Genomic DNA, 24,450 nt, shown 5'->3' with positions numbered 1-24,450 from the left:
GCCTGGCCAATCAGGGCACCCCACTCCACTGGCACCAGGACTGATTCCAGAAGGAGCCTGTCCCCATGCCAGGCCAAACAGCAGCCATCCTGGGACACCTGTGAGACTCTTGTTAAACAGTCCCCCTCTTCCCGTGGGGAAGGACCAGGGGGCTGGGCCGATTAGACATCAGCCTACAATAGCCTGGGGGCTCTGAGTGGATGGGGCTGCCTGGAAAGGAAGCCCGCCCAGGGGAAGGCAGGGACAGGGTGTGGAGAAGGAGGTGGTGTCCTGAGGACACCGTTTGGGTCCCTGGATCCAGCCATGCCTGAAGTTACGCAACGTCAGGCCTTTTCCATTACACGGCCTGATAAATATCCCTATTTACTTAGGCCAGTACGAGTATTCCTGACACCCACGTGACTAATATAGAGCGTGATTTCAGACACTCGGCAGGATTCCCTGATGTGAGGCTGCTAGGCGGTGGTATTTTCAGAAACTCTCCACATACCCCACAGTGCCGTGGCTCAGCCACCTTGCCACAGTCCCAGCGGGGTCCTCAAGGCACACCCCTGGCAGGCCACCTGACAGGCTCCCCCAGGGAGGGGCTCAGTCCGTCTGCAGGGGTATGTCTGGGAGCGCGCCAGGACACACAGGCATGCACTCCCGTGTGTGTTTGCAGACCCACATGTGTACATGCCATCAGTACAGTCAGACAGCCACTCAACAAACACTTGCTCCGGCCCTGCATGTGCTGGGAGTCCTGAGATGTAGAGCTCACAGGCCTCACAGGCACCCACTGAGACACAAGGCGAGACATGCAGGATGGCATGGCAGCCAAGAGAAGACCTCGCCCCAGCTAAGGGAGCAGAGCAGTCAGGGAAGGCCTCCTGAAGAGCGTCCCAGAGGCAAGGTTGGAGCAGAGAGCACATGTAGTCCTATCTAACTGCACAACGCCATCTAGAAGCTCCCCTGGAGCACTCGCCAGTACTGATCAGTGGGTGCTGATACCCATCACAGACCCGCCATCTTCCCCTTCAAGAAGTCCATTTTCTTGGCAGGAGCTAAGCAGCCTGACACAGTCGGTCCTCTGAGCCACGCTCAGGCTTCTCCTGATGAGGTTTCCATCATTAACAACTACAGAGCTTCAAAGCCCCTTCAGCCCCAGCTCACTGGAAGGGTTCTAACTCCTGCTTCCTCAGAAGCCAACGTGGCAGGGGTGGCGGCTACATCCTCGTAAATGGGCGCTGCTCACCAGCTCCTGCAGGGGTGCTGGGGGGAGGGTTGGCAGTACCCTCCCCTCCAAGCTGAGGCTGCCAGACTCACTGGTCCCACACCTGCAGCTGCTCCTCCCTCTCCCAGCCCTTTTCCTTACCCAAGTTTGGAAGAGGCAGTGGCTAGGACAACGTCATCTCCATTTCATACATGTGGAGACTGAGGCCACATGTCGGGGTGCGGCTCCCGAGACCACCAGAGGATTCCCAGGTGAGAGACGAGGATGGAAACCCAAGTCCTGGCTCATGCCCAACACCCAGACAGCAGTCAGCCCACACAGCCCCCAAGGGCCAGCACCTGGAGCCCAGGGGGAATGTCTACTTCCCCTGGGCAGCCTCCCTTCCCTCACCACCCACTCCGATCTGCACAGGCGCATCTCAGAGCGGATGGACAGGCCAATGGCCCTGAGCCCCTGCCAGAGCAGCTCAGGCGGGGAAACGCCTTCCAGAAACAGGTCCTCCAAAACTATTTCCCGCTCCAGCCCATGAGCGTGAGAAACCCCTCCACTGTGACTGTACCCTTTGTGCTGGGCCTTGGAATCCCCCATGGAAGTGGCCACTGCCAGGGAGAGGCTGTGGTATTTGCTCCTAGCATTTCTTGCCAGGAGAAAGATCTTCACATTTAGAAGCTGGCCAGGAGGGAACAGCTGGCATAAGTGGGCCTCAGGTGGCAGGACAGGGCTGCTATAAATGCATCAAGCCTCCAGGCCCCACATGACATGGGACTCCGAGTGGTTCTGAGCATGAAGGCAGGACCACAAGCTTGAGGGGGCCTCAAAGAGCAGAGGTCTCGTGTGTCCATCTGTTCTGTCATCCATCCAGAGGCTTTTACTGAGCACCCATGACCAGCTGCACACCAGGCTTGGCTCTGGGAACTCAGCTCTGGATGAGACAGACACTTCCCTGCCCTCACAGACCTGACGCTCCTCACAAATAAATTAATAACACAATTGCAGGTGAGGAAGCATGCAAAGAAGGAAAAGAAGGCTTTGACAGAGAATAAGAGGGTCCTTACTTGGAACCAAGGGGAGCCTCTCTGAGGAGGTGAGATCTGAGGAATAGCTGAGGCTGAGAAGGAGCCTATCATGTAAAGAGCCTTCCTGCTGGAGGGAACAGCATGTGCAAAGGCCCTGGGGTGGGAGCGTGCTTCAACTGTTGGAGACACAGGAAGAAAGTCAATGTGGCTGAAGCAAAGAGATCAAGAGGAGTGGCAGCAGTGAAGCAAGTGAGCTCAGCCCTTGTTGTACTTGAGGCCTTGCAGGCTCTAGCAAGGAGTCTGGATTTTATTCTTAGTACTGCAGGGAGCCACTGAAGGGTTGCAGCAGAAGAGGGAGGTGACAGGATTGATTTTTCTGATAGCTCTGGCTGCTACACGGACAGAGGCCTGGAAGGGAGGAGGGCAGAGCCAGGTAACAGTGAGTAAGTGACCACAGGGATCCAGGCTGAGGCTGGGGAGATGGTGGTAGAGGTGGAGAGAACTGGACAAAGGCTGAGATAAAGGGAGGGTCATGTGCATAGTGGGAGGGCAGGCAAGGAACAAGGGGAATGCTGGCTCAGCGACCAATCCTTCGCGTTTCTGAAGCAATCCCTGCTTCGCTCTGCTCTCCATATAATCCCCGTGCTCCCCAGGGTGGTCCAGAGATGATGCTCATACAGCCCTGGGCACAGGTGTCAGTAGACACTGGGTATTGACAGACACCTCTGCTTTTTAACAGGCCATCACCAGGAGCCTATAGCAGACACAGCTGCCAAGCTCACTGCATTCCCTCCCTCGGTGAGGCTCCTGGGCTGGCTCCCAGTGGCAGCTGGAACTGCGGCTCTTTCCGCCAAACGTGCCCAGGCAGCGTGGACATCTGCAACAGCCTCCTCATATGAGCACATGTGTGTGCACAGACACGCACACCCATGCACACACCTGCACACCCATATACTGGCACACATGGACATTCACACACACACACACACACAGGCAGGGGTGCTCGGCCCAGATTCCAGGGCATGCCAGAGGACCCGACCCCCGCTGCTGGACAGCCCCCCGTCCTCGGCACTGCCCAACACACCACCCTCCCCCGGAGGCATGGCCACCCCCTGCCTGTCCCTTGAGGAACACTGGCCATAGGCGCCCTGTGCAGCCCAGCTCTGCGCTGTGGGTCGTGCAGGGTCATGCCTCAGCCCTCAGAAGCCTTTATGCAGGATGTAGGCAAAGCCCCGAGCCAGCCCTGAGCTGAGGCTCCAGCCTGGGGCCCCGTGACAGGGAGAGATGCTCCCCCAGAGCTCTAGGCTTGGGCTGGCAGCCCACAGGACTTGGGGGCAGACCACTGGATTGTTTGGGCTACCAGAGCCCGGGAGGGAGGGAGGGAGGGAGGGAGGGAGAGGCGAGTGAGGGCAGGTGCCCTGGGAACCACCCAGGACTGAGAAGGAGCCGCATCTGAGGCCTGCGGCCGTGACAGGGAAGGCAGCAAGGGTCCAAGGGCCGAGCCAAGTCACGGCCTCCTCAGCGCTCGGCCCCGACCTCCTGAGATGGACACCACAGAGACGAGCAGCCAGGGCCTCGCCCAGGGCCCAGTTCAGGTCGCGGAGTTTTGAGCCCCGAGCCCAGACCAGGGCCCAGAGTGTGGTCCCTCCCTCCCTCCCAGGTCTCTGGGTGCTCAGACAGAAGGATGGAAGAAAGCCCCCAGTCCCGGTTCAGGAACAGAGCCAGGGCAAGACCCAAAGCCTCTGCCTTTGTACCAAGTGCAGGAGGGGCTGCGTGGGAATGGGAGAGCACGGAGACAGCCTGCCAGGCCAGGCCCAGGGCGAGTCTGCAGGGCCTCAGGCCACATCAGGGCGGGCACATGGCCAGGCTGAGCCAAGAGCTCCAGCCAAGGGGTGGGGGTGGGGATGGTGTCCAGCCAGCAGGGACCGTGTCTCTGCCCTGACCTGGGGTTTGGTAGCACCCAGGCAGGGCCCAGAGACCAAGGGGTGTCATGTACCCTTGGCAGGTGAACAGGCGAACAGAGCAAATGGTGGCCAGGACACAGAGAGAACCAATGCCTACTTAGTGTACTGTGTGCCACCACCCACACCCTCAGTGTGCCTCTGCTGGGCGCCCCAGTGGGCTGCTGTGTGCCAACAGCCTCCTTTCTGCCAGGTGTAAGCCACCTCTCTAGATCCATCACCACAACCCCAAGGTAGCCCACTTCACAGGTATTAAAACTGAGGCTTGGAGAAGACAAGTGACCTTTCAAGACCACACAGCTAATCAGTCACAGAGCTGAGATTTGAACCCGTACCTGCCTGACCCCTTTCCACCAAAAAGAGCAAGTTATGGGTACTATGGCCAGCTGCTCAGGGGCTGGGCCAGGCTGGCTGGATTCGGGCCACTCCGTGTGCACTCAGAACAGCAAGGCTGCAGCAAGATTGCAATTCCGTGCAGCGACAGTCTACAGGTTCCCGGAGCCCCAGCCCACACTGGTGGCTCCAGGCAGCCTCCACGTAAACCATGTCATCAATAGCAACCTGCCTACCTGCTTTCCTGGGACACCAGCAAGGCCAGGATCAACTCCAAGCCACCCTAAATAGGGCAGGGGTTGGGAAAGCCCGCCCAGCCCAGGTCAGAAAGTGGAAGGAGGCCAAGAGCCCCTTGGGACCACTCAGGCTGGTACTATAACAACCATCCCAACCTCTGTGCTTGGCCCTTGGCTGGGCATTGCAGTACATTTCCTCAACTGACCATCACAGTGTCCTCTGTGTCATCATTCCCATCTTCGAGTCGAGGAAACTGAGGTAACCTGCCCAGAGTCGGACAGCAGAGCAGGGACGGGAACCCCAGTCTGTGAGTGAAATCACCAAGACTTCTTCTGCCCCCAATTCGGCTTGTAGGCACCATGTCTAATGTCACGCAGAGGCATGGGAGGGCCAGGCTGAGCTCTGGCTGGGAACAGGCACAGGGCAGGCAGAGACAGAGCTGCAGTGTCTAGCTGCCTCTGGTGGGTCTGGCGAAGAACTAATGTAAGGGAGGTAAACTAGGCAGACAGGACTAGCCAGAGCCACATACTCCAGATGTGGCTCGAGGAGGAGGGGCAGCCTGGTGCCCCTGGCTTCACCCACTGCGAGCCTGCCCTGCCCAGATCGGGGCCAGAAACAGATAGAAGAGGGCCATCTAACCACCTCCCAGCTACCCTGCCTGTGCTTCAGGCCCGGAAGGGAGAACCCTGGGTCTTTCTCTCCCAACCTGTGGCCATCAGCCAGGAAACTGGCTGTTTACAGGCTGGAAGGAAGGTCTTAGGAGAACCCAAATGATGGGATATTGGACACAGACCCAGCTGCCTTCCTGGGCCCCATGCCTGTCAGAGAGGCCAGACTCCAGAGAAGGGAGCTGTCACAGGCCAGCCCATGGCAGAGATGAGTCTCCACTCCAGCCCAGTGCCTTAGCAAAAGAGAGAGAGCTGCTGCTGTGGGGGAAGGTAGGGATGAGGAGGGCACTGGGAGGAGGCAGGGGGTGTCTGTAGAAGAAACAGGGCCACAGGGAGTCCTGCTGAGTCCACAGGAAACACAGACTTGCTTAAGTCCAGCTGTGGGGGCCACTGATGCTGGTGTCACAAGAGCCAATCTTCACCTCATTCCTTAGGAAGCACTGAGCCCAAGTCTTCTTGGGAGAGCTGGGCCCATCCAGGCCCTAGTTCACAGAGGACAAGATTGGTAGACACAGATTGGCTCTCTTCTGAGAGCCTGGCGGGGCTGGAGACCCAGGCTTCCTGACGTCCCCCTACACCAAAGGGCTGCCTGGCACTTTCTGGAGCAGAGGGACAAGCAAATGAGTGGGCAAAGGGGAACTGATGGGAGCCATGGATTTGGTCCAAACAGGATCCAATACCTAAAATTCTATTTGCTTTTTTTTTTGTTTCTTTTGTTTTTGTTGTTGTTTTAACGAGTCACCAAGGAAATGGGAGGGTTGTTTTGACATGACCTGAGTAGTAGATATTTGTGTCATTCACCAACTATTTCCAGTTCTCTCTCTCTTTCCAGGCACATAGTATGTCTGTGCTTCCTGGATCCCTTACAACTGGCTGGAACCACACGACTAGTTCTGGTCAATAAATTATAAGGGGCTTCCCTGGTGGCGCAGTGGTTGAGAACCTGCCTGCCAATGCAGGGGACACGGGTTCAAGCCCTGGTCTGGGAAGATCCCACATGCCGCGGAGCAACTAGGCCCGTGAGCCACAACTGCTGAGCCTGCGCGTCTGGAGCCTGTGCTCCGCAACAAGAGAGGCCACGATAGTGAGAGGCCCGCGCATCGCGAAGAAGAGTGGCCCCCGCTTGCTGCAACTAGAGAAAGCCCTCACACAGAAACGAAGACCCAACACAGCCAAAAATAAATAATAAATAAAATTTTAAAATAAATAAATGAATAAATAAATTATAAGTAGAAGTGACATGTGTCACATCCAGGCGGAGACCCCTAGAGCTCTCTTTCCCTCTGGCACAGCAACTAGCAATATTCAAGCTGAGTGACCATGATGAGCCAAGCTCCAAGCTGACATGTAGCATGAGCAGGAGATAAGTTTGTGTTATGTTAAGCCACTAGACTTGGAGAGTGTTTGTTATGATGGTATAACTTAGTCTATCCTGACTGATACAAAGGGAACCACAGAACAAAACCAAAGGGTAGGAACAAATAGGCACTTCCCTGTGTGGCCAAGTCTAAAAAGATTCATAGCCAGGTTATCAGACTGGGTTAGAAATGGTTTGAGAACAAGCAGTACAGACTCAATGTTCCAAGTTTTTAGGTGACAGAATTTTCTGGGTAGTGAAAAGGCCAAGTGAAGAGAGAAGATGGCTGATATAGGGGCCAAGGCAAGGGGATTTTTGACCTGGCAGCTACAAGAATTTGGAAAGAGTCTGTCTGCCCTTACAAGATGTGGCTTTCAGTCTCTTAGCTATCCTGCAAGAGAAACCTGGACAAATGGCCCCAACGTGCTGCCCTAGACAGGAAGGTTGTTAAAGTTCCCATGTCACCAGGAATGGGAATAGCAGCAGCTTGGAGGCAGCACGAGGAACAGTGTCTCACTAGACCTATGGCCTCCAACTCACACGCCTGGCATGAGATGCCCATCTGTTCACTGCCAGTTAAGTCCAACCTCCCAATCTGGGGGCAAGGCTACGGCAATACGGATACTAAAAGGGAGCCTCTGGAACCCATTAAATATGAGGATGTAGGGAGGGCAGGAGTACAGTCTATGAAGAGAGAGTGTGTGTGTCAGGACACACAAGAGTGACCCTAGAATGAAGGACAGCTCTGAAGCCTGGTAGTCTAGCTGAGGGAAGGTGGCAGTTATTCTTTTACATAGACACAGGCTTGTGAGGAATCCACAGAGGGGACTAGATGGTTCCCTGTCCCCAGCCCAACTTTAGTGAGCGGCCATCAGCACCTGCAGCCATGGCCACAGCCATCTTCTGGCTTGGAACATCACTGGCAGAAGACCCTGTGTGTCAGCTGAGAAAGACTGACCTTTGTAGGGACCCCACCTACAAAGGGTCCTTTGTAGGGACCCTCACCTTGTGCTCTAGGTGAGTGGGATGGAGGGCGGGGAGAGGAGGGGGGTCTGAAGAACCTGGCCTGGAAGAAATGGAGGGCATGGACCTGCACGGTGGCACAGACTTACAGTCTAGCTATTCACAAAGCAGATTCCTCTAGGAACCTCCTTAGGCACAAGCAGCTTGCAGGCCCCAGGAAGGAAGTCAGTGTGTCATTGGAGAGCACAGGGAAGTCTGTAGAGGCCTGCAGACTTACAGTGTGCCACCTCCAGAGCAAGTCTGAAAGACAGGGAAACATGGCCATATGCCCCAAGTGACAAGAGGATGCCACCCAGTAAGCAAAAGTGCAGCCAACCGAGTGGAAGAAAGGGAAGGGTCACGATGTGCACTGCCTACAACAGGCACCTGCCAGGTGTGCCAACACGGTAGCAGAAAAATGGTCCACAAACACATGCACATCCTAATCCCCGGAACAGTGAATATGCTAGGCTACATGGCAAAAGAGAAGCAAGGTTGCAATGCAATTAAGGTTGCAAATGGAATTAATCAACTGATCTGAAGACAGGTAGATAGGCCTGGATTATCCCAGTGGGCCCAGTGTAATCACAAGGGTCCTGGGAGGAGGGAGACAGAAGAATCAGAGGAGTGGGTATGAGGACAGAAGTGACTTGCTGTGAGAAGGACCCCACCCACCATCGCTGGCTTTAAAGATGGAGGAAGGGGGCCAGGAGCTAAGGAAGGAAGGCAGCCTCTGGAAGCTGAAAAGGCAAGAAAATGGATTCTCTCCTAGAGCCTCCAGAAGGAATCAGCACTGCCAACACTTTGATTTTAACCCAGGGAGACCCATGTCAGGCTTCTGACCTGCAGAACTGTAAGATAATACATTTCCGTTTTGTTGTTGTTGTTGTTTGTCTGTTGTTTGTTCTGGCCGCACCACATAGGCTTGTGGGATCTTAGTTCCCCAACCAGGAATTGAACCCGGGCCCTCAGCAGTGAAAGTGCCAAGTCCTAGCCACTGGACCGCCAGGGAATTCCCTACATTCCCATTTTTAACCAGCAAAGTTGTGGTAAAATTTGTTTCAGCACCAAGAGAAAAATTATGCAGCTGAGTGGATGGGAATGATGGTGTGGGCCTGCAAGCATCTTTAATGACTCTAACATCACACCCAGGGAAATGCTGACAGTATCTCCCAGGCAGGGACCTATAACGCCGTTATCAGGGAGAACAGTGGGTCTGCCAGCAGAGGCTGCAAAAATACAGCCTCAGCGGGACCTACAATTCTGAAGGGAAGTCAAGGAAGACACCAGAGGCATCAAAGCTCAGGGAGGGAAACCATCTAGCAGATGTCATAGAGTGTAAGGGGCAGGGTGACCACCTAGGAGTGACCAGTATAATATGAGCAAGACCATCAGATGGACACCACCAAGCTCACTGTGCTTTATTTTCCTCTTATTTCATTGTTTCATTGTTGTATTCTGTGAACACCAAGCTATACTTGGGTGATTTTTACCTTGTCTTCCTAAAACACTTTTGTGCTTATTGTAACTAAAAGGAATAATGCATCACATATATTCCTTTTTTCTTCCTCTTCCCTAAATTGTTATCTTTCCACTCTGTGACAGATATATCTACAGCATAACCAATAACTCAAGTCTTTTACTTACAGTAAAAGATAATACTGTGAACGGAAGAGACTCGTGTTCAGGCAGTTCTTTTATGCATTTATGCATTTATGTAATCCTCTCCTTGAGCAGGCACTTTAAAGCAATATGAAATTTTTTTATTTAACAAATTAGTATCTCTTCTAGTATCTAGAAGACAAATTTTCACACTTACTGTTAATATGGACTTTGCCAACTAAATCTAAGATACAACCTTTTAGAGATTTAAATACCATTTCTGTGTTATCATTTGCTAAATCCTCACCAAATGCATATTTTATTAAAAAGTGATCCAATCTTTTACATAAACTGACCAACTGCCTCAAAAGGTAGCTTGTAAGAAGCTTGTATGGATACAAAATCAGCCTGAAGAAACTGCAGGTATAAATCTTAGGACCAACAAGCCAAAGTAGAGTTTCTTGTTTTCTTCATTAAATACTTAAGCATAGGGCTTCCCTGGTGGCGCAGTGGTTGAGAATCTGCCTGCCAATGCAGGGGACACGGGTTCGAGCCCTGGTCTGGGAAGATCCCACATGCCGCGGAGCAACTAGGCCCGTGAGCCATGATTACTGAGCCTGCGCGTCTGGAGCCTGTGCTCCGCAACGAGAGGCCGCGATAGTGAGAGGCCCGCGCACCGCGATGAAGAGTGGCCCCCACTTGCCGCAACTAGAGAAAGCCCTCACACAGAAACGAAGACCCAACACAGACATAGATAAATAAATAAATAAATTAAAAAAAAAAAAAAAAAAAAAAATACTTAAGCATATCTCAACATAAATGTTTGCATTTTTAAAAATCAGTTGTTTTGGATATTGAAAATATATGCAGCCATTAAAAGTAATGTTTACAAATAGTTCATAGTGATTTCAAAAAAAGCCAATGATATGTTAAATGAAAAAAAAAAAAAAAAATATATATATATATATATATACACAACTGAACAGAATAGGAACTCTCAGCACTTATGAAATTCAGTGCGCGAAAAAAGACTAGAAGGAAAGAACAGTGGTAGAATTCCAAACGATTTTGTTCTGTCTCTTGATGCTTTCCTGTACCTTCCACATTTTATATAATGAGCATGCGTTGCCCTTTTCCTTTTTCACATTTTTAAATTAATTCATGCTCATTGTAGCAAAGCATTTCTTTTATAATCAGGAGGGAAAAAGTTAAGCAAAAAGCTGAAAATGAAAAGGTCAGTTAGGGTCCGCTCTCAAGGAATTCACTAGCTTAAGCAATGGTGCAGCTGAAAATAACAGCCTCAGGAGAAGCTGAGATGGATTCACAGTTGGTCAAGAAATGGAGAGGGAATTCATGTTTACTGAACACCTACTGCAGGCCTTCTGCAGACAATTCATACATGTCTCATCTCATTTAATCCTCACAGTAATTCCAGGAGGCAGGTACTGTGATGGTTCCCTTTCAACAGATATGTGAACAAAAGCTCAGAACAGGGCCAGGCCTCTCCCAAAATCACACTGCACGTGAGGCAAGCAAGATTTGAACCCAGTTTCTTGGGCTCCAAGAACAAAGCTCTTATTCCTGCATGGTGCTACCTCTCAAGCCAAAATGGGGCAGCATCACTTCAATCCCAATTCCACCTCGGGGGTGGGGGGGTTGTCACTGGGAGCTCGCCCAGTCCATGATGGAGACTGAACCCCAGTCTGCCTTTGCCCTCATCCTTGGCCACTGCCCAGCCAAGAAGTCCTTTCCTTTCCCATCCGAGCTGTATCTACCACCCATGTCCTGCTGCTGTGACTGTCCAAGCCCAGGAGAGAGATGAGATATCTATCAAGCAGGGCTAAGCCATGGGATGGACAGCACCCCACAGAGCACAGAAGGAAGGACACCCAGCCAGCTGAGGGCCTGCCGCGCCAAGCCTCAGGCCAGGGAGGAGGAGCCTCCGGGCCCCGCTCTGTACTCCCTGAGGCTCTCGAGGAGTCCCATCCCAGGGACGGGATGAGCTCCTCCCATCCCTCGTAACATCCCAGGGCTTCAAAAGGTCATGGGATAATGATGTGAATTTCTGCCCACAGGGCTGATCAGTTGAAAGCATGCCAACTTTAACCCCCACACGCCCTCTGGGCAGAGGGTAGCCCAACACCACCTGGTCAGTATTCCTCTACCTGGACAACTGTCAGCCATCAGCTTCCAATTCTCTAGTTCTGGATGTACGCACACACTCACTTCACACCCTTCCAAGACTGTGTCAGCCTGCCATGCTTGGAGCCTGAGACATTCTTCCAGTTATAAAAATAGAGAAACTGAGACCCAGAAAAGGCCCCTGGGTGGAGCCCTGTGTCTCCAGAGCAAAGTTGCATTAGGGCTTGAAGGCTGAACGGCCCATAGCTCTGTTTTATTTGGCTTGTACTGTGTTGTTCAAATTGTTTGATTAGCCGAGAACAGTTAGAAATCAGGTTTTACATTAAAGTCCAGATTTGGGGCTCCTCTTTAAAAAAAAAAAAAATCAGCCCATTTATAACACTAGGATTTTCATTCCCAAATGGTAAAGTCAGCTGAAGCTATGGAACAGCTGCTCCTTTTGACAGAGGTGACCTCTCCAGACCCCACACTCCAGGTTCTTCCAGGCCCAGCTGCCCAGTCCACCCATGTGTGTTACCTGCCTGAGACTGTAACCCTGGGCAAGAGCATTACCTTCAGTCTCTGGGGACCTGCTGCTGGAGGGAGGTGGGGGGGGTGGCCAATGGGCATCATTTGGAGCAAAATGAATGAGCATGGAATACTCAACACAGCGAGGGGAAGTCAATGGAAACAATGTATGTCAACAGAAAAGGTGGAAGAGCCAAACTGCCATGGCAAACACAGGCGGCATCCCTATCACACTGTGAGCTCCCTGGGGCAGGAAACAGGTGCTACCCAGCTGTGTCCTCAGCTCCCAAGCACAAAGAATGAATGTCCACAGAGACAAGTGTATGGGGACGGTGTCAAGGGAGCATGAGGCACTGTGAAAATTGTGGCATGTAACTGGAAAAGCCTGTGTCACCACAGATCCCCACCCCAGCTAGGGTCATTCCTGCCTAAGGAGGTCCCACCCTCCCCTGGCTAGAGTCCACCCCAAGCACATGCAACAGTTGTGATGAGGGCACACTGAAAAAAAAGTCCAAGGACAGGGCAGGTGGGGGCAGGGACTGCAGGTAGGACATGATCAGACAGCAAAAAAGGACAGGGATTCCTTCCCTCGTACCTCAATGAACATCAGACATCTGCCAGGGCCGGGAGTGGCAGCTCCCCTGACAGACAACACCAGCCTCACCCCACTCACCACCACCCCCAAAACACATCCAGACCTCCAGCTTTTCACAACTACCTCAAGACATCCTTGGACTTTCAGGCCCCAGAGCTGGGCCTTCTCCCTCCTCTGCAAGAATAGCAGACTCCGCAAAACCTCCTTCCAGCACCAAGTTCTCCCCAGCACCAGTTCTGACCTTCTGCACCCAGACCAGAGCCTTCATTGAGTCACCCTATTCCTGGAGATACAAGAAAACCAGTAGCCAACATATAACCTAGAGCCAGAGGAGGTCTCTGGGCCCAGGGGCGGGGGGAGGGTAACTTGCCTGGAGCCCTCAGCCAGCCCACCTCCTCCCTACACCGACCCACTGTCCTGTCTGTTCCTCCTGGGAGAAATCCCCGCCACCAGCTGTGGCCTCTGTCCTCAATACTCCTGGGCGAGGGCCTCAGAGTCAAAGCCTTGGATATATGGAACTAGGAGAAACCATGGATGTGGGGGCAGAGGAGAGGAAAGGGGCCCTGGGCCAGGCAGATACCAGTGGCAGTGAGAGCCTTAGTCTCTGATGAGGAAGCAGGCATCGTGGGAGAGATACCTGAGGCCCAGAGCCCAGGCTCAAGCCAGGTGGGAGGGTGAGAGAATGAGAGAGGAGGGAAGAGCAGAGGGGGCTTCTGCGCTTAGCCTCGCACTTGTTGCCTCTGCCTGCGGGCCGAGTTTGCGGACCACGGCGGCCCAGGCGCGGGCTAGGATTTCCCCGCAGCCTGGCCTGGCCCAACTCCGCTGCTTTTCTGGTCAAACAGCGCCCACCTTCGGCCCAGACGGGGACGCCTCCACCCACGGCGGGGACCGCGAGGGAGAACGGCTCCTCCAAACCCGGAGGAGGAGCGCGGCCGGCCGAGAAACGCCAGCCGAGGCACAGAGGGGCCTCGAGGCGAGAGATGCTGTGCATTCACGGGCTTGGGCGCCACACGCTCCTCGCTCCTCGGTTGATAGCGAAGAAGACACTGGCCCATCCAGGTCAGGGGAGGTGCACCAACACAGGTACCCTGCTCGCAGACACACCCACCCACACTCAACACAGACAGCCCTGAGCCACACACGCCTGCGTGGCTCATAGACGCGCCCACCCAGCTGGAAAGGAGCCGCACAAGCCCGAGACACGCCCCGCAAGGCTCTCCGCTCCAGCCCCAAAGCGCAAGGCACTCCCGAACCACTGCTTTGGTGGGCCGGGGAGGGAGCGCGCACCGTGCACGACACCGTGACTGCCCAGGCACTCAGGGAACCCTGCGTGGCCCAGCCCTTCGCGACCCTGTAGGGCTCCAGCGCTGCTGGCAGGCCCCCGCCCTGTTAGCCCTGGGCATGGCGGCCGGCCACTCACCTTCCTGCACAGCCTGGAAAGGATTGTTGGCCTCGATGACCTTGATGGAGTAGGTGATCTTCTCGCTCTGCAGGATGTCATCGTTGAGGCTCAGGTCTGATACAGCCAGCTGGAACACCCTGTCGTCCTTGGCCGCGTTCTCCTCGAAGATGGCACCTGGAGGAGATGAGGGGTCAAGACTAGGCCTAGAGAGGGGCTCTTCCCCACCCCACCCCTTCCCCAGCCTTGGCCCTCTGGTCATGGTGCTGGCAGGAAGGCAGGTTGCCAGGTGGCAGGACTTCTGGGCTGCGGTTTCAGCCTGATAGGATAGTTTAAGGCTCTCCTCATTCCCCCAACACAGAAATATGCCCCCCAAATATTCCAACACAGTCGACATGAGTTACACATGCACATGGCACATGCTGCCACCAGGTCACACAAATGTCTCACAACCAAACCACCTCATGTACCAACCATGCCCCACATAATGGACTGAGCCAAGCTGTTGTGACCTCAGGTAGCACCTAAATGCCCTGACAGGGCCCCATGAGTCCTATCCCAGGAGCCACAAAGTTCCCCTGCAGGCAAGTCTCTCCAGTCCCAATCCCAAAATGGAACAATGACTTCCTTCTGCCCTGCGCACCCCCCTCTGCAAAGAGCTAAGCAAGCAGGTCCACAGTGGCTCTCCTATGCCAGGGGGCTTCTTTATGCAGGGGCCTTTGATAACCGATGACAGGCAAACAGGCAGCTCAGTCCCAGCCTGGATCCCTGGGCTCTGCCGCCTGCTTTCCATCCTTCCCCACTTTTTCTCCTGCCGCGTTACGTTGGGGGGGGGGCGGGTAGGGGTATGTCCCTAGACCCTTTGCCTTCTAACTCAGCAGGGCTGAGGAGCCCAGAAGGAGCCGCTCTTGAAAGTGCTTTCTAGAACCATGAACAGCTCCTCTGGGGCGGCCTCGGCTGGCCCTTTGCGCTCTTAGCACCGCCGTGGCCGACTCCCAGCGCTTGAAGCCGAGATCGGTGGGACTCGCCAAACCTGGCCCTGCAGCCTGGACAACTCCGGAGTCCTCCCCCCTCACCAGGCCCTGAGGGTCACCACAGTCCCAGGGCTGGGCCCAGTGACCCCCCGAGCTGGGGGCTGGGCGGGAGGAGGGAGGTCCCATTCCATGCTACACCCAGAGCCGCAATGCCAACCTCGAGACCCAAGTGCCCCCCCCCCAACCTCCACCACCATTGGGAAGCAGGTTTGGTCCCGGCTCCTGACCCCTGCAGGGGGATTGCAGCGCACCAAGTCCAGGCCTAGTCTCTGACCACCCATAACACCCCTGCCTCGCCTGTCCCATCATCCCTGCCTCTCACACCTCCCAACCCCCCAGCCTCTCTGGGCTCGCTGGTCTTTCCCAACTTCCGGAAAAGCGACTGCAGACGGGCTCCCCAAAAGCAACCGCTGTCAGTCCCCCAGCCCGGACCAACTTCCTGGGATTTCTCCCCTGCTGCTACCAACTCCCACACACTCCCCATCGGCGACGTGCCCCCTCCTCCTCTCCTCTATCTCGTCTTCTCTCCTCTGCCGGTTCTCTCCCTCCATCCGTCTCTTCCCGCTCAGCGCGCGCACACACACTCCCCCCACACACCACACACCGCGGCCCAGGCTTCTTCCCTGATTCCCACCACCCAGACCATGTGCCGACCCCCAAGACTTGGGCCATAGGAAACTCTGGGACTGTCCAGGATTGGGCTGCTGTCGCCACAGCCAGATACACGCACACACACACATATACAGAGAGGTACACAGACACACACCAGAAAAACAGGCAGACACTGTGTCCACTCTAACAGGCTGACAGTCATGCACGCACCAACACAGGCTCCGATGGCCCCATACACCCCAACGCCCTCTCGCAGTGACACCAACACGGAGCCACAGGCGCACACAGAGACACACGCTGACAACACCCACCCACCCACATTCACGCACGGTTCCGGTCGGGCCTCTTCAATCCTGCCCTGCCAACTTGGCGAGACCCCGGGCCCTGCCCGCCTTCGGCCCCCGCTACTCTGAGCTGCGCCTAAGGGCTGGCCCTACCCCGCCGACGGCCCCGCCAGGGGCCCGGGTCTGGACTTGCGCCTAGCCCCAGATTTCCCGCAGCCGCGGCCCTAAGTGTCGGCAGAGGCCGCGGGGCCCCGCGGGGGGAACTGGAGCCCCGGGAAGCAGTGGGAGCCCACGGGAGCGCGGCGCGGCCCGTGCACATCTCCTCCGCGGGGCGGCGCGGAGCGGCCCTTCGGGGGAGCACCGCCCGCCGAGCCCCTCGGCCCAGGGAACAGCCAAGTTTGGACGCCGCGCACCCCCCGCGCCGCTGGGGCCCCCGCCCAGCCTCGGCCCCGCGCCCGCCGCGCTCACCGATGTGGATGATGGAGTCGGCCCGCACCGACACGCACTGGCATATCCAGGGGAGAAGCCACAGCGTCAGCGCTTCCATGTCCCCCGGGCGCGTGGCTCATCCGCCCGGGCCCGGGGCGAGGCCGAGGGCAGCGCGGAGCGGGGAGGCGCCGGTCCGGGTGCAGTCCCGGGCCGCTCCCCGGGAGCCAAGCCCGCCCGTGCGTCTTTCCCCGCGCGCCCGCCCCTGCGCCCTGCGCCCTGCGCCCGCCCCAGTCCAGCCCAGCCCAGCGCGGTCGGGCTCCCGCTCCGGCTCCGCTGGTGGCTGCGGCGGCGCTGGCGGCCCGAGCCCAAGCCGGCGCGGCGGGGGCGGCCCGCGGCGGCGGCGGCGGCGGCGCTCCCCGCGGCTCGGGAGGCTTCGGAGGCGGCGGAGGCGGTGGCGGCGGCAGCCGGGCCGGCACGGCGGCTCCGGGCTCGCTGTGTGTCTGAGCCCCGGCGAGGAGCCGAACTGCGGAGGACGCCCCCTCCCCTCCCCCTCCCCCTCGACTCCGCTCCCCTCCCCTCCCTGCCCGCCTCCCTCCCCTCCGCCCTCCTCTCGACCACGTGACTGCGGAGCCTCTGCCTCGCAGCGCGGCGCTCTCCCGCTCGCGGCTCGGAGGGGGCGCCGGGTGCTCAGCGCTTACAGCCCGAGGGACGCTCGGAGGCCAGCCGGGCGATGGGGACCGGCCGGGGCTGCGGCGCGCAGAGACTTGGCGGCCCTGGGCCTCGTGCCCCCCGTGCCAGGGACCAGAGGATGGAGAAGGGTCGGCCTCCGACTGCCCTCGAGGGTTCCCGGGCCCCCCTGGCGCCCGCCGACCTCAGCCGCCTTGCGTCTTGGGCCATGACCCCCGCCCTGGGCAGAGAGCCCCTCGCGGAGCCAGGCCAGGGGTAGCCAGGAGAGAGACCGGGCGGGGCACTGAGCCAGGCACCGAGACGCAAGGGGAGCCAAAGGGGACCCGCCGCGGCCAAACGTCGCGGAGCAGGCACCGAGACGCAACGGGAGCCAAAGGGGACCCGCCGCTGCCAAACGTCGCGGAGCAGAGCCACGGCCGCAGGCTCCAACCCTAGCTGGCCCCACCGACATTGGCGGGCGCCCATCCCCCACCCCGCGGCCCTGGGCTCAGCCGGGAGTCGGGCAGGCGGCTCGCACTCTGAAGCCCAATTCATGGCCGGAAACCGGCGCATCCGTGACCGCGGCGCCTGGACGTGAGGAGCCTTTTAAGCGGCTGGTGTGCTCAGACTCCGACTCTGCACGGAGCCTTTACGCGCGAGCCCAGGGCAAAGAGCCGGCTCCTCGCGGCCAGCGCAGAGCGGGGCTCTCTCCACCGCTCCGGGAACGCCTCAGGCCAGCCACCACCAGATGTAGCGTTAAGCTGTTTGGGCTCCAGCCTGGGTGGAAGTGGCAGGCCTGACGCGTAGCCACCCTGCACCGCCCCCCCCCCAACAAGTTCCAGACTGGGCTCCACGTGGCACACCCAAGATTTCAGGAAGACAGCTGAGCCTTCCCGGACCGGGATTCCGCGGAAGCTCGGTCCGGGCGCGCCTGGCAGAGCCTAGTGCAAGGGGCCGCTTCCGCGAGCCCGGGAGCGCCGCTTGGCCCTGTCGTTGGCCCGCGCCCCAAGGCCCCTGCCTTGATCAGGGCCGTGCGCAGGGCGTGAGGGATTCAGAGAGACTCAGCAACAGACCTTACCTGGAACTCCCCGTTCAGAGGAGAGGGAGACGCCTAAACAGATCATTAAAAGATGTGGCAAGGACCCTGAATAAGCTATGTATGCACAGGCGCGTTCTGGGCTGTGACCCAGCCTGGGAGGAAGAGCCAGGGGATAGTTTCCTGGAGGAGGTGACAGTTCTAAAGGCTGAGTGGGGGTTACCAAGGGAGAAGGAAGGGAGGCTTCCAGGCATTGAATGCTGGTTAGCGAGCCAAGATAGGAAGAAAAAGAATTTAGTCTGAGTGTGTGTGTGTGTGTGTGTGCGCGCGCGCCCGCGTATGTGTGTGTCCCAAGCTGCCTACCACAGAAGTCACTGGCAAATTTTAGTTTGGAAAGGTGTGGAAGGAGGCTGTGCAGAGGGGGACAGTGCAGGCTTGGAGAACAGTGAGGCAGCCCTTGCAGTGGCTGGTGGGGCCGCAGTGGGAACCTAGGGGAGAGGAGACGCTGGGTTGGAGAAACAGCAGGGAACCACATGGGCTGGCAAGGTGACTTCCAGGATGAAGGGGCCACGGGCAAGTGGAGAGGAATGACCATGCCTGAAGGAGGCTGGGCTGTCCAGCTGGGTGTGGTGCCCACACAAAGGCACTTCCTCAAGAAATCCATCTTAGGGGCCTTGAATTGTAAAACACACCCGTCCCAGGCTCTACAAAACCCCCATGCCTCCATTCTCACTCCCTGGAAATTCTACCATTCACTGGCTGAAAAGTTGTAGAAAGAAGGGAAATAAAGAATGGGTTTTATTATGTAACAGTTTGGTTCCTATGGAGACAGTCTCCTCCTGGGAAGGATGGTGGTATGTTCACCCTGTAGGGGCTCAAATCTGAGGTCAAGAGCCACAGGGTCAGGGATCCCCAAACACACTTGTTTGGACCCCTGTAGTATGTTAGTAAAGTAGACGTGTGATACTTCGACCCAGTTAGAAGTTTTTCTTGATATTTATTATGCTAGGTAGTGGCAGCATGATTACAGTGAGACAAGTCTCACGCCCCCCCCTTCCAAATATTAAGAAGTCAACCTAGAAACACACATAGTTTGGGGGAGAGTTCTATCAGTTTCTAATCTGAATGATGAGGTCCCTCTAGTTTGGGACCTGAGGGCTATGACACAGGTTGGCATTCCCCTAGAAGCTCCTCTCCTGGGTACCACCTTCCCCTCCATTTCCGACAGTGTGGAGTCCTTCACCATCCCAAGATGCTCATCTCTTAATGCTCATCCTCTTATACTTCCAAGCCAAGCCAGTCTTCCCTACCAGACTGGAATGGCCTAGATATACCTTGACTGGCCAGGAAGGATACTCTGCACAGGTCCCATTTCTACTAGAGCTGGGAGGCAGACCCAGAGATCACTGGGGCCCTATGCCTGTTTACCTCTAGGCAAAACTATTTTAATCCTCTCTGCCACCTGAAGTTGGGATTACCAGCTTCCAAGGACATTGGCTTATTGGGGCTTTATCAGATTCATCAAAACCTTAATTACTTATTGATTCTAGCCAGCCCAGTCCCTTTAGACCCTGATAACCTCTGGGGCTGTAAAAGCTGCCTCCCCCAATCCAGGCTCCCAGGCAAGCAACTCTACCTGATGAACAAGTTCACCCTGACTCTAATAACCTGGCTGGAGAAGAGAGATTAGCAATCTCTGGGTCATATGATACAAACCCATTTTACAGAGGGGAAAACTGAGGCTCAGAGAAAGGAGTAACTTACCCAAGGCACCAGGTGAGTTGCTGCACCCAGGACTCAGTCCTCTTGGTTTGCTCCTCACTACACAAAGATGTATTCACAGAAATTAAAACTGGGTCAATAAATCCTTCATTTGCACAGAGTTCAGCCAACACAGGTGATTGCTTTTTCTAAAGAGATCTTCGGTTATACTAATTATAACCATACTTATTTAGCATTTACCATTTGCAGGCACTGCACTCAGCACCCTACATTTTACTAGGAGACGATATTCCCATTTTCCACTTGGGAAAGGAGGGTGCAAAGAGATAAACTGGGCCCATCAGCACTCTCAACTAGAATACTACTGGAAGCCAGTAGTTTGCCACCAAACCTGCAGGTGAAATGTCAAGACAAAGAGAATATGGTGGTCCACTAGGAAGTCACGATTGTCATCACTTAAAGCTTCATCATTCCATAAAGCAGACCTCTCCTTTCTCTGTCATCTTGTTTCTCGCCCCAGTCAATAACTGGACTGAGGAAGCACCAGCTGGAATCCTGACCCTCACAGGAGCCTGTTGTCCTGGCACATTCTGTGGGGAGCTGTCTACTCCATGTAGAACTACCACTACCCAGCCCCTGAGGAGATGCCCCCTCTCCAATCATGTTTCTTTAAACAAGCCCCCAGATTAAACTAGATAGCATACCATGAAAGATTGCCTTCCTCCCTCGCCAGCATAGGGCCCACCTGGGATTTCTAAGATAATACAGCCCACACCTGCATGAAGGTTGCTACTGGCAAGACACACCAAGGCCCAACCTGGAGGATTCTCCGCAGGCCATGGCACAGAAGGCCAGCTCTCCTGAGAACACAAGGAAGAGGGCAACCCAAGTCCCAGGGTCGATCCCCCACCGCCACCAGGGAGAGGTCAACCAGCATCCTAGAAGGAGCCAGGCTTAATGCCCTGAAGCTTCAATTCTGGGCTGGGCCCTCCCTACCCATGGGCTCCAAGGAACCCACAGTTGGCCAGAATCTGAGCTCAAAAAATCCCACTGCTACTTTCCTCTATTAACCCACTGGGTTTTTCTTTAAAAAAAAAAAAAAGAAAGAAAGAAAAAACATTTATTGGTTACTTCATCCTTTCCTTCATTCTCGGCATTTGGTCTTCTGTTGTATGTTCATTTTCCATTTCTACTTTGTCTTCCTTACCCCTTCTTGCCAACCTCTTTCATCTCATTTTTACTGTTTCTCAGCTTGTATTTATTTTATTTGATCTTCTTTTATATTATTATGTTTTTTATTTTATTTTTACTCTGGTTAGCCCCATGGGTTTTTACTTTTCAATTTCCCAGGGCAGCAGTCTTTTGCATTGCTCTTTCCATTATTCGAGGCTTTCTATTCATTTAGTCTTGGGTTTTCTCCATGTTGGGGGTTGGGCAAGTGAGACTGAAGGTGCCCTCCCTGCACCCACCTTGCAGGAGCTTCCAGGGCAGGACCCACTAGTACGTCCCGGCCCCCTGCCCACCCCCAGCCTTCACACCGTTTCCAGGTACCCTTTCCAGGGCACTGCCAATGGCACATGCAGGTGCCACGTCTGGGAGCCCTGTTGAGGAGCCTTCTGTTTGCTGGAACCACACCCCACAGGCTAATGAGGAGGAAGGAAATCACACACAACATGTCCTTCTTAGAGAGGAGCATCTCATTTTTGCAGGGCAGGGGCCCCTCTTTTTCACCATTATATGTTCCATAAACTGGGGCCCAGTTTGGAGTGTGCAGTCTACTTAGAACCAAGATAGTCCAAAAAGTTACCAGTGTGAAAAGTTGCTTCCTTCACAAAAACAAGCTGGAAACTCAGAGGTCTGGTCCCTGGACCCAGGCTCTCCAGGCAGGGTGGGTGGCAGGACCAAACACCAACTCAGGCCCATCTGGAGCTCTCATGCTGATATCCAGCACTCCCCTTGGCCCCTTGGAGTTCAGCAACGTCCCTCACTTCCGTAGGTCCCTCTGAAGGGCAGAAGAGGCAGGCCGCAGTTTGCACAAAGGCATTACCAAACGCCAAAGGACAGCAAGAGGGGGGAAGGCCCGGTTCCCAGGAAGGACCCTGAGCAGTCATCTCAGGCCCAGGCATCCCGGGGCAGCCTGTATCACAGCCTCCTCCTAAAGCAGTGATCCTCCAGGTGTGTGTCCCCCAGCCTGAATCCAGGGTGTTCTTTAGAGAAAGTTCTGGCTTCCAAGGCTCTAGACCCACCCCACTTCCTTCAGGCTTGACCTGTGTGCTCCGAGTCCATTGTGTGCAAGGAAAGGGTTCTCCCGCTGAGAGTCTAAAGTTGGAAAACCTCAGCATTGACAGTCTCTCCCTTCCCAGTTTGCATGCTGGGATCCCTGGTCCCCCACTACAAGGCCTGAGGAGGCTTCTCCTTTCTGTGCCTAGCCCCTGGGCCCTGCAACTCTGCCTTTTTCACTTGGGAGAGCTCCTGATTCCCCAGGAAGGACCAAGTAGCTGGGAACCAAAACCTAGCCTGTCTTTTTCCAAAGAAAAACTCAGGCCTCCACACCCTCATCAGCCACTGCCAAGGCTCCAGACCCAGGACATGGTCCCCCTCTGCCCCTGCCATCTGCTGCAGTGGGTCCCTCAGTGGGCTCTACACAGGCTGAGTTGAACCCGTGAGCTGAGTTAAGGAAGATTATGCACTTTCCAAGCAGAGAGAATAGCAAGAGGAAAATTATGGAGGCAGAAGCATGTAAAGGAACACAGAGGGAAGAGCAGCAAGTTGTGAAGGAGAAGTTGGTGGAGGGGCCAGGATGGAAGTTGCCAGAGTAGTCCTGGTGGGAGATGCTGAGGCCAGTCTCACTACTTTTCAGACATGTCTCTACAGAGCAGGGGCCTGAGGTGGCCCTGGGCAGCCAGAGATATGTCAACATGCATGTCCTCAGTGGCCATCTTAGGGAAGCCAGAGGGCCACTGATCCACAATGGACAGTCAAGACAGAGGGGTGAAGCCCTTGTTCCCCTGGCCACCAGGGAGCTCACAGGAGGTTGACCCACCCTGACTCTGCACACAGCACTCTGTGCCAGTCCTATGTCCTCTGCACTCATGCGGGATGGGGCTGCGGGTGTCCATAGGTGAGGTGGGGGCCCCGGGCTTATTGGACCCCAGACCTGGCCTGCTCCCGTCTGTGATGGGACACCCAAGTGTCACCCCTCCCACTGGGCTGGGAGCTGCACACCACAGGCACTCTGAAATGAATGTGAGAGGCTCAACCCACCCCACTGCATCCCATCCCAAGTCAGGTATAGCCCTGCTGCTCTTACCAGCTTGGGCCTGTAGCCTCTCAAAGCCAAGCTTCCCCTTTCCCAAGGGGCAGGGATTGGGGGAACTATATCTGCCTGGAGCCCTGGCTCATCTGGCAGATAACCTCTTCCCCAGACCCAGGCCTCCAGCTAGAAGCAAACCCTAACGAATCAGATCACCCTGCTCATGGACACACCCATTTCCATGGGCAATTTTTCTTGCCTGTAAACCTCTTCTTTTATGCGGTGATGAAATGAAATTGTGATTGATTTTCTCTGTCTGGGTGTCATGGCGCATTTAGCACCCTGTAACCCCGAAGGATGAAGGCGCTACCTCCCGGGAATGCTTCTGAGGACTCGGCTTGGAGCAGGGACTGCCCAGTGCTCCTCCAGGTGAGGCAGGGAGACGGCACAGGCCCTGGATCCACCGCTGATATGCTGGGCAACCTTGGGCAGGGTCCCTAAATTCCCAGACATTCATCTGGAAAATAGAGAGGGAGACCCAGCGTGTTGGTGGGGGAAAACACAACAGGGAGTAGGAGAGAGCAGAAGCCCCAAGGGGAGACCCCAGGAGAGGAAGGGAACTCACATGTTCTGAACTTGCCAAGTGCCAGACCTGGGTACAGCAGCCGCACACACACCTCACTTCAGAGAAGCAGCAATGCCAGAAAAAGAATCAGTTGGAGATGGGGATAAAGGTCTGCTTATCTCCCAGATCTCCCAGGTTCACTGTAACTGTCTCCAGAACCAGGTGAGATTAATGATAAAAGGGGATTGGAGGGAGAAGCTGCCCTAGGAGATGGGAACAGCCCTCAGAGATCAGAGGGGAGGGGCAGGGCTCAACCACAGAGAGGCCCAGTCCTCCCATCACCTGCTCATATGGTTGGTGATCAGTACAAGACCCTCTAGAATAGGGTTCACATCCCTAATCTACAGGTGAGATCACTGAGGCTCAGCACGGCAAAATCCCTGGACAGTTAATGGGTGTGATAGGCTGAAAGGTGGTCCCCCCAAAGATATTGATTCCATAATCCTCAGAACCTGTAAATGTGACCTTGTTGTTTTTTTTTAATAAACCTTGCGTTTTTATTTATTTATTTTATTCATTTATTTATTTTTGGCTGCATTGGGTCTTTACTGCTGCACGCGGGCTTTCTCTACTTGCGGGGAGCGGGGGCTACTCTTCATTGCAGCGCACGGGCTTCTCATTGAGGTGGCTTCTCTTGTTGCGGAGCACGGGCACTAGGCGCACAGGCTTCAGTAGTTGTGGCACGCAGGCTCAGTAGTTCTGGCTCGCAGGCTAAGAGCGCAGGCTCAGTAGTTGTGGCGCACAGGCTTAGTTGCTC

At 55.4% G+C, this 24,450-nt stretch overlaps 1 protein-coding gene across 3 annotated transcripts in view; it reads right to left on the bottom strand.

Annotated features, from left to right (window-relative positions):
- The window catches only part of GRID1 (glutamate ionotropic receptor delta type subunit 1), a 668,729-nt gene extending 649,852 nt beyond the window's left edge, over nt 1-18,877 (bottom strand). For all 3 annotated transcript variants that reach the window (XM_036829602.1, XM_036829603.1, XM_036829604.1), the window contains exons 1-2: nt 16,431-18,877; nt 14,054-14,209 (exon numbers count right to left, since the gene is read on the bottom strand). In XM_036829602.1, coding sequence (XP_036685497.1) covers nt 14,054-14,209; nt 16,431-16,509 — 235 coding nt within the window. In that variant the 5' untranslated portion in view covers nt 16,510-18,877. The remainder of the gene's footprint in view (nt 1-14,053; nt 14,210-16,430) is intronic.
- Nucleotides 18,878-24,450: the final 5,573 nt, after the last annotated feature.

This window comes from Balaenoptera musculus, chromosome 16, assembly GCF_009873245.2.
Source record: "Balaenoptera musculus isolate JJ_BM4_2016_0621 chromosome 16, mBalMus1.pri.v3, whole genome shotgun sequence".
Lineage (NCBI taxonomy): Eukaryota > Metazoa > Chordata > Mammalia > Artiodactyla > Balaenopteridae > Balaenoptera > Balaenoptera musculus.
This window is presented reverse-complemented; position numbering and strand designations above follow the sequence as displayed.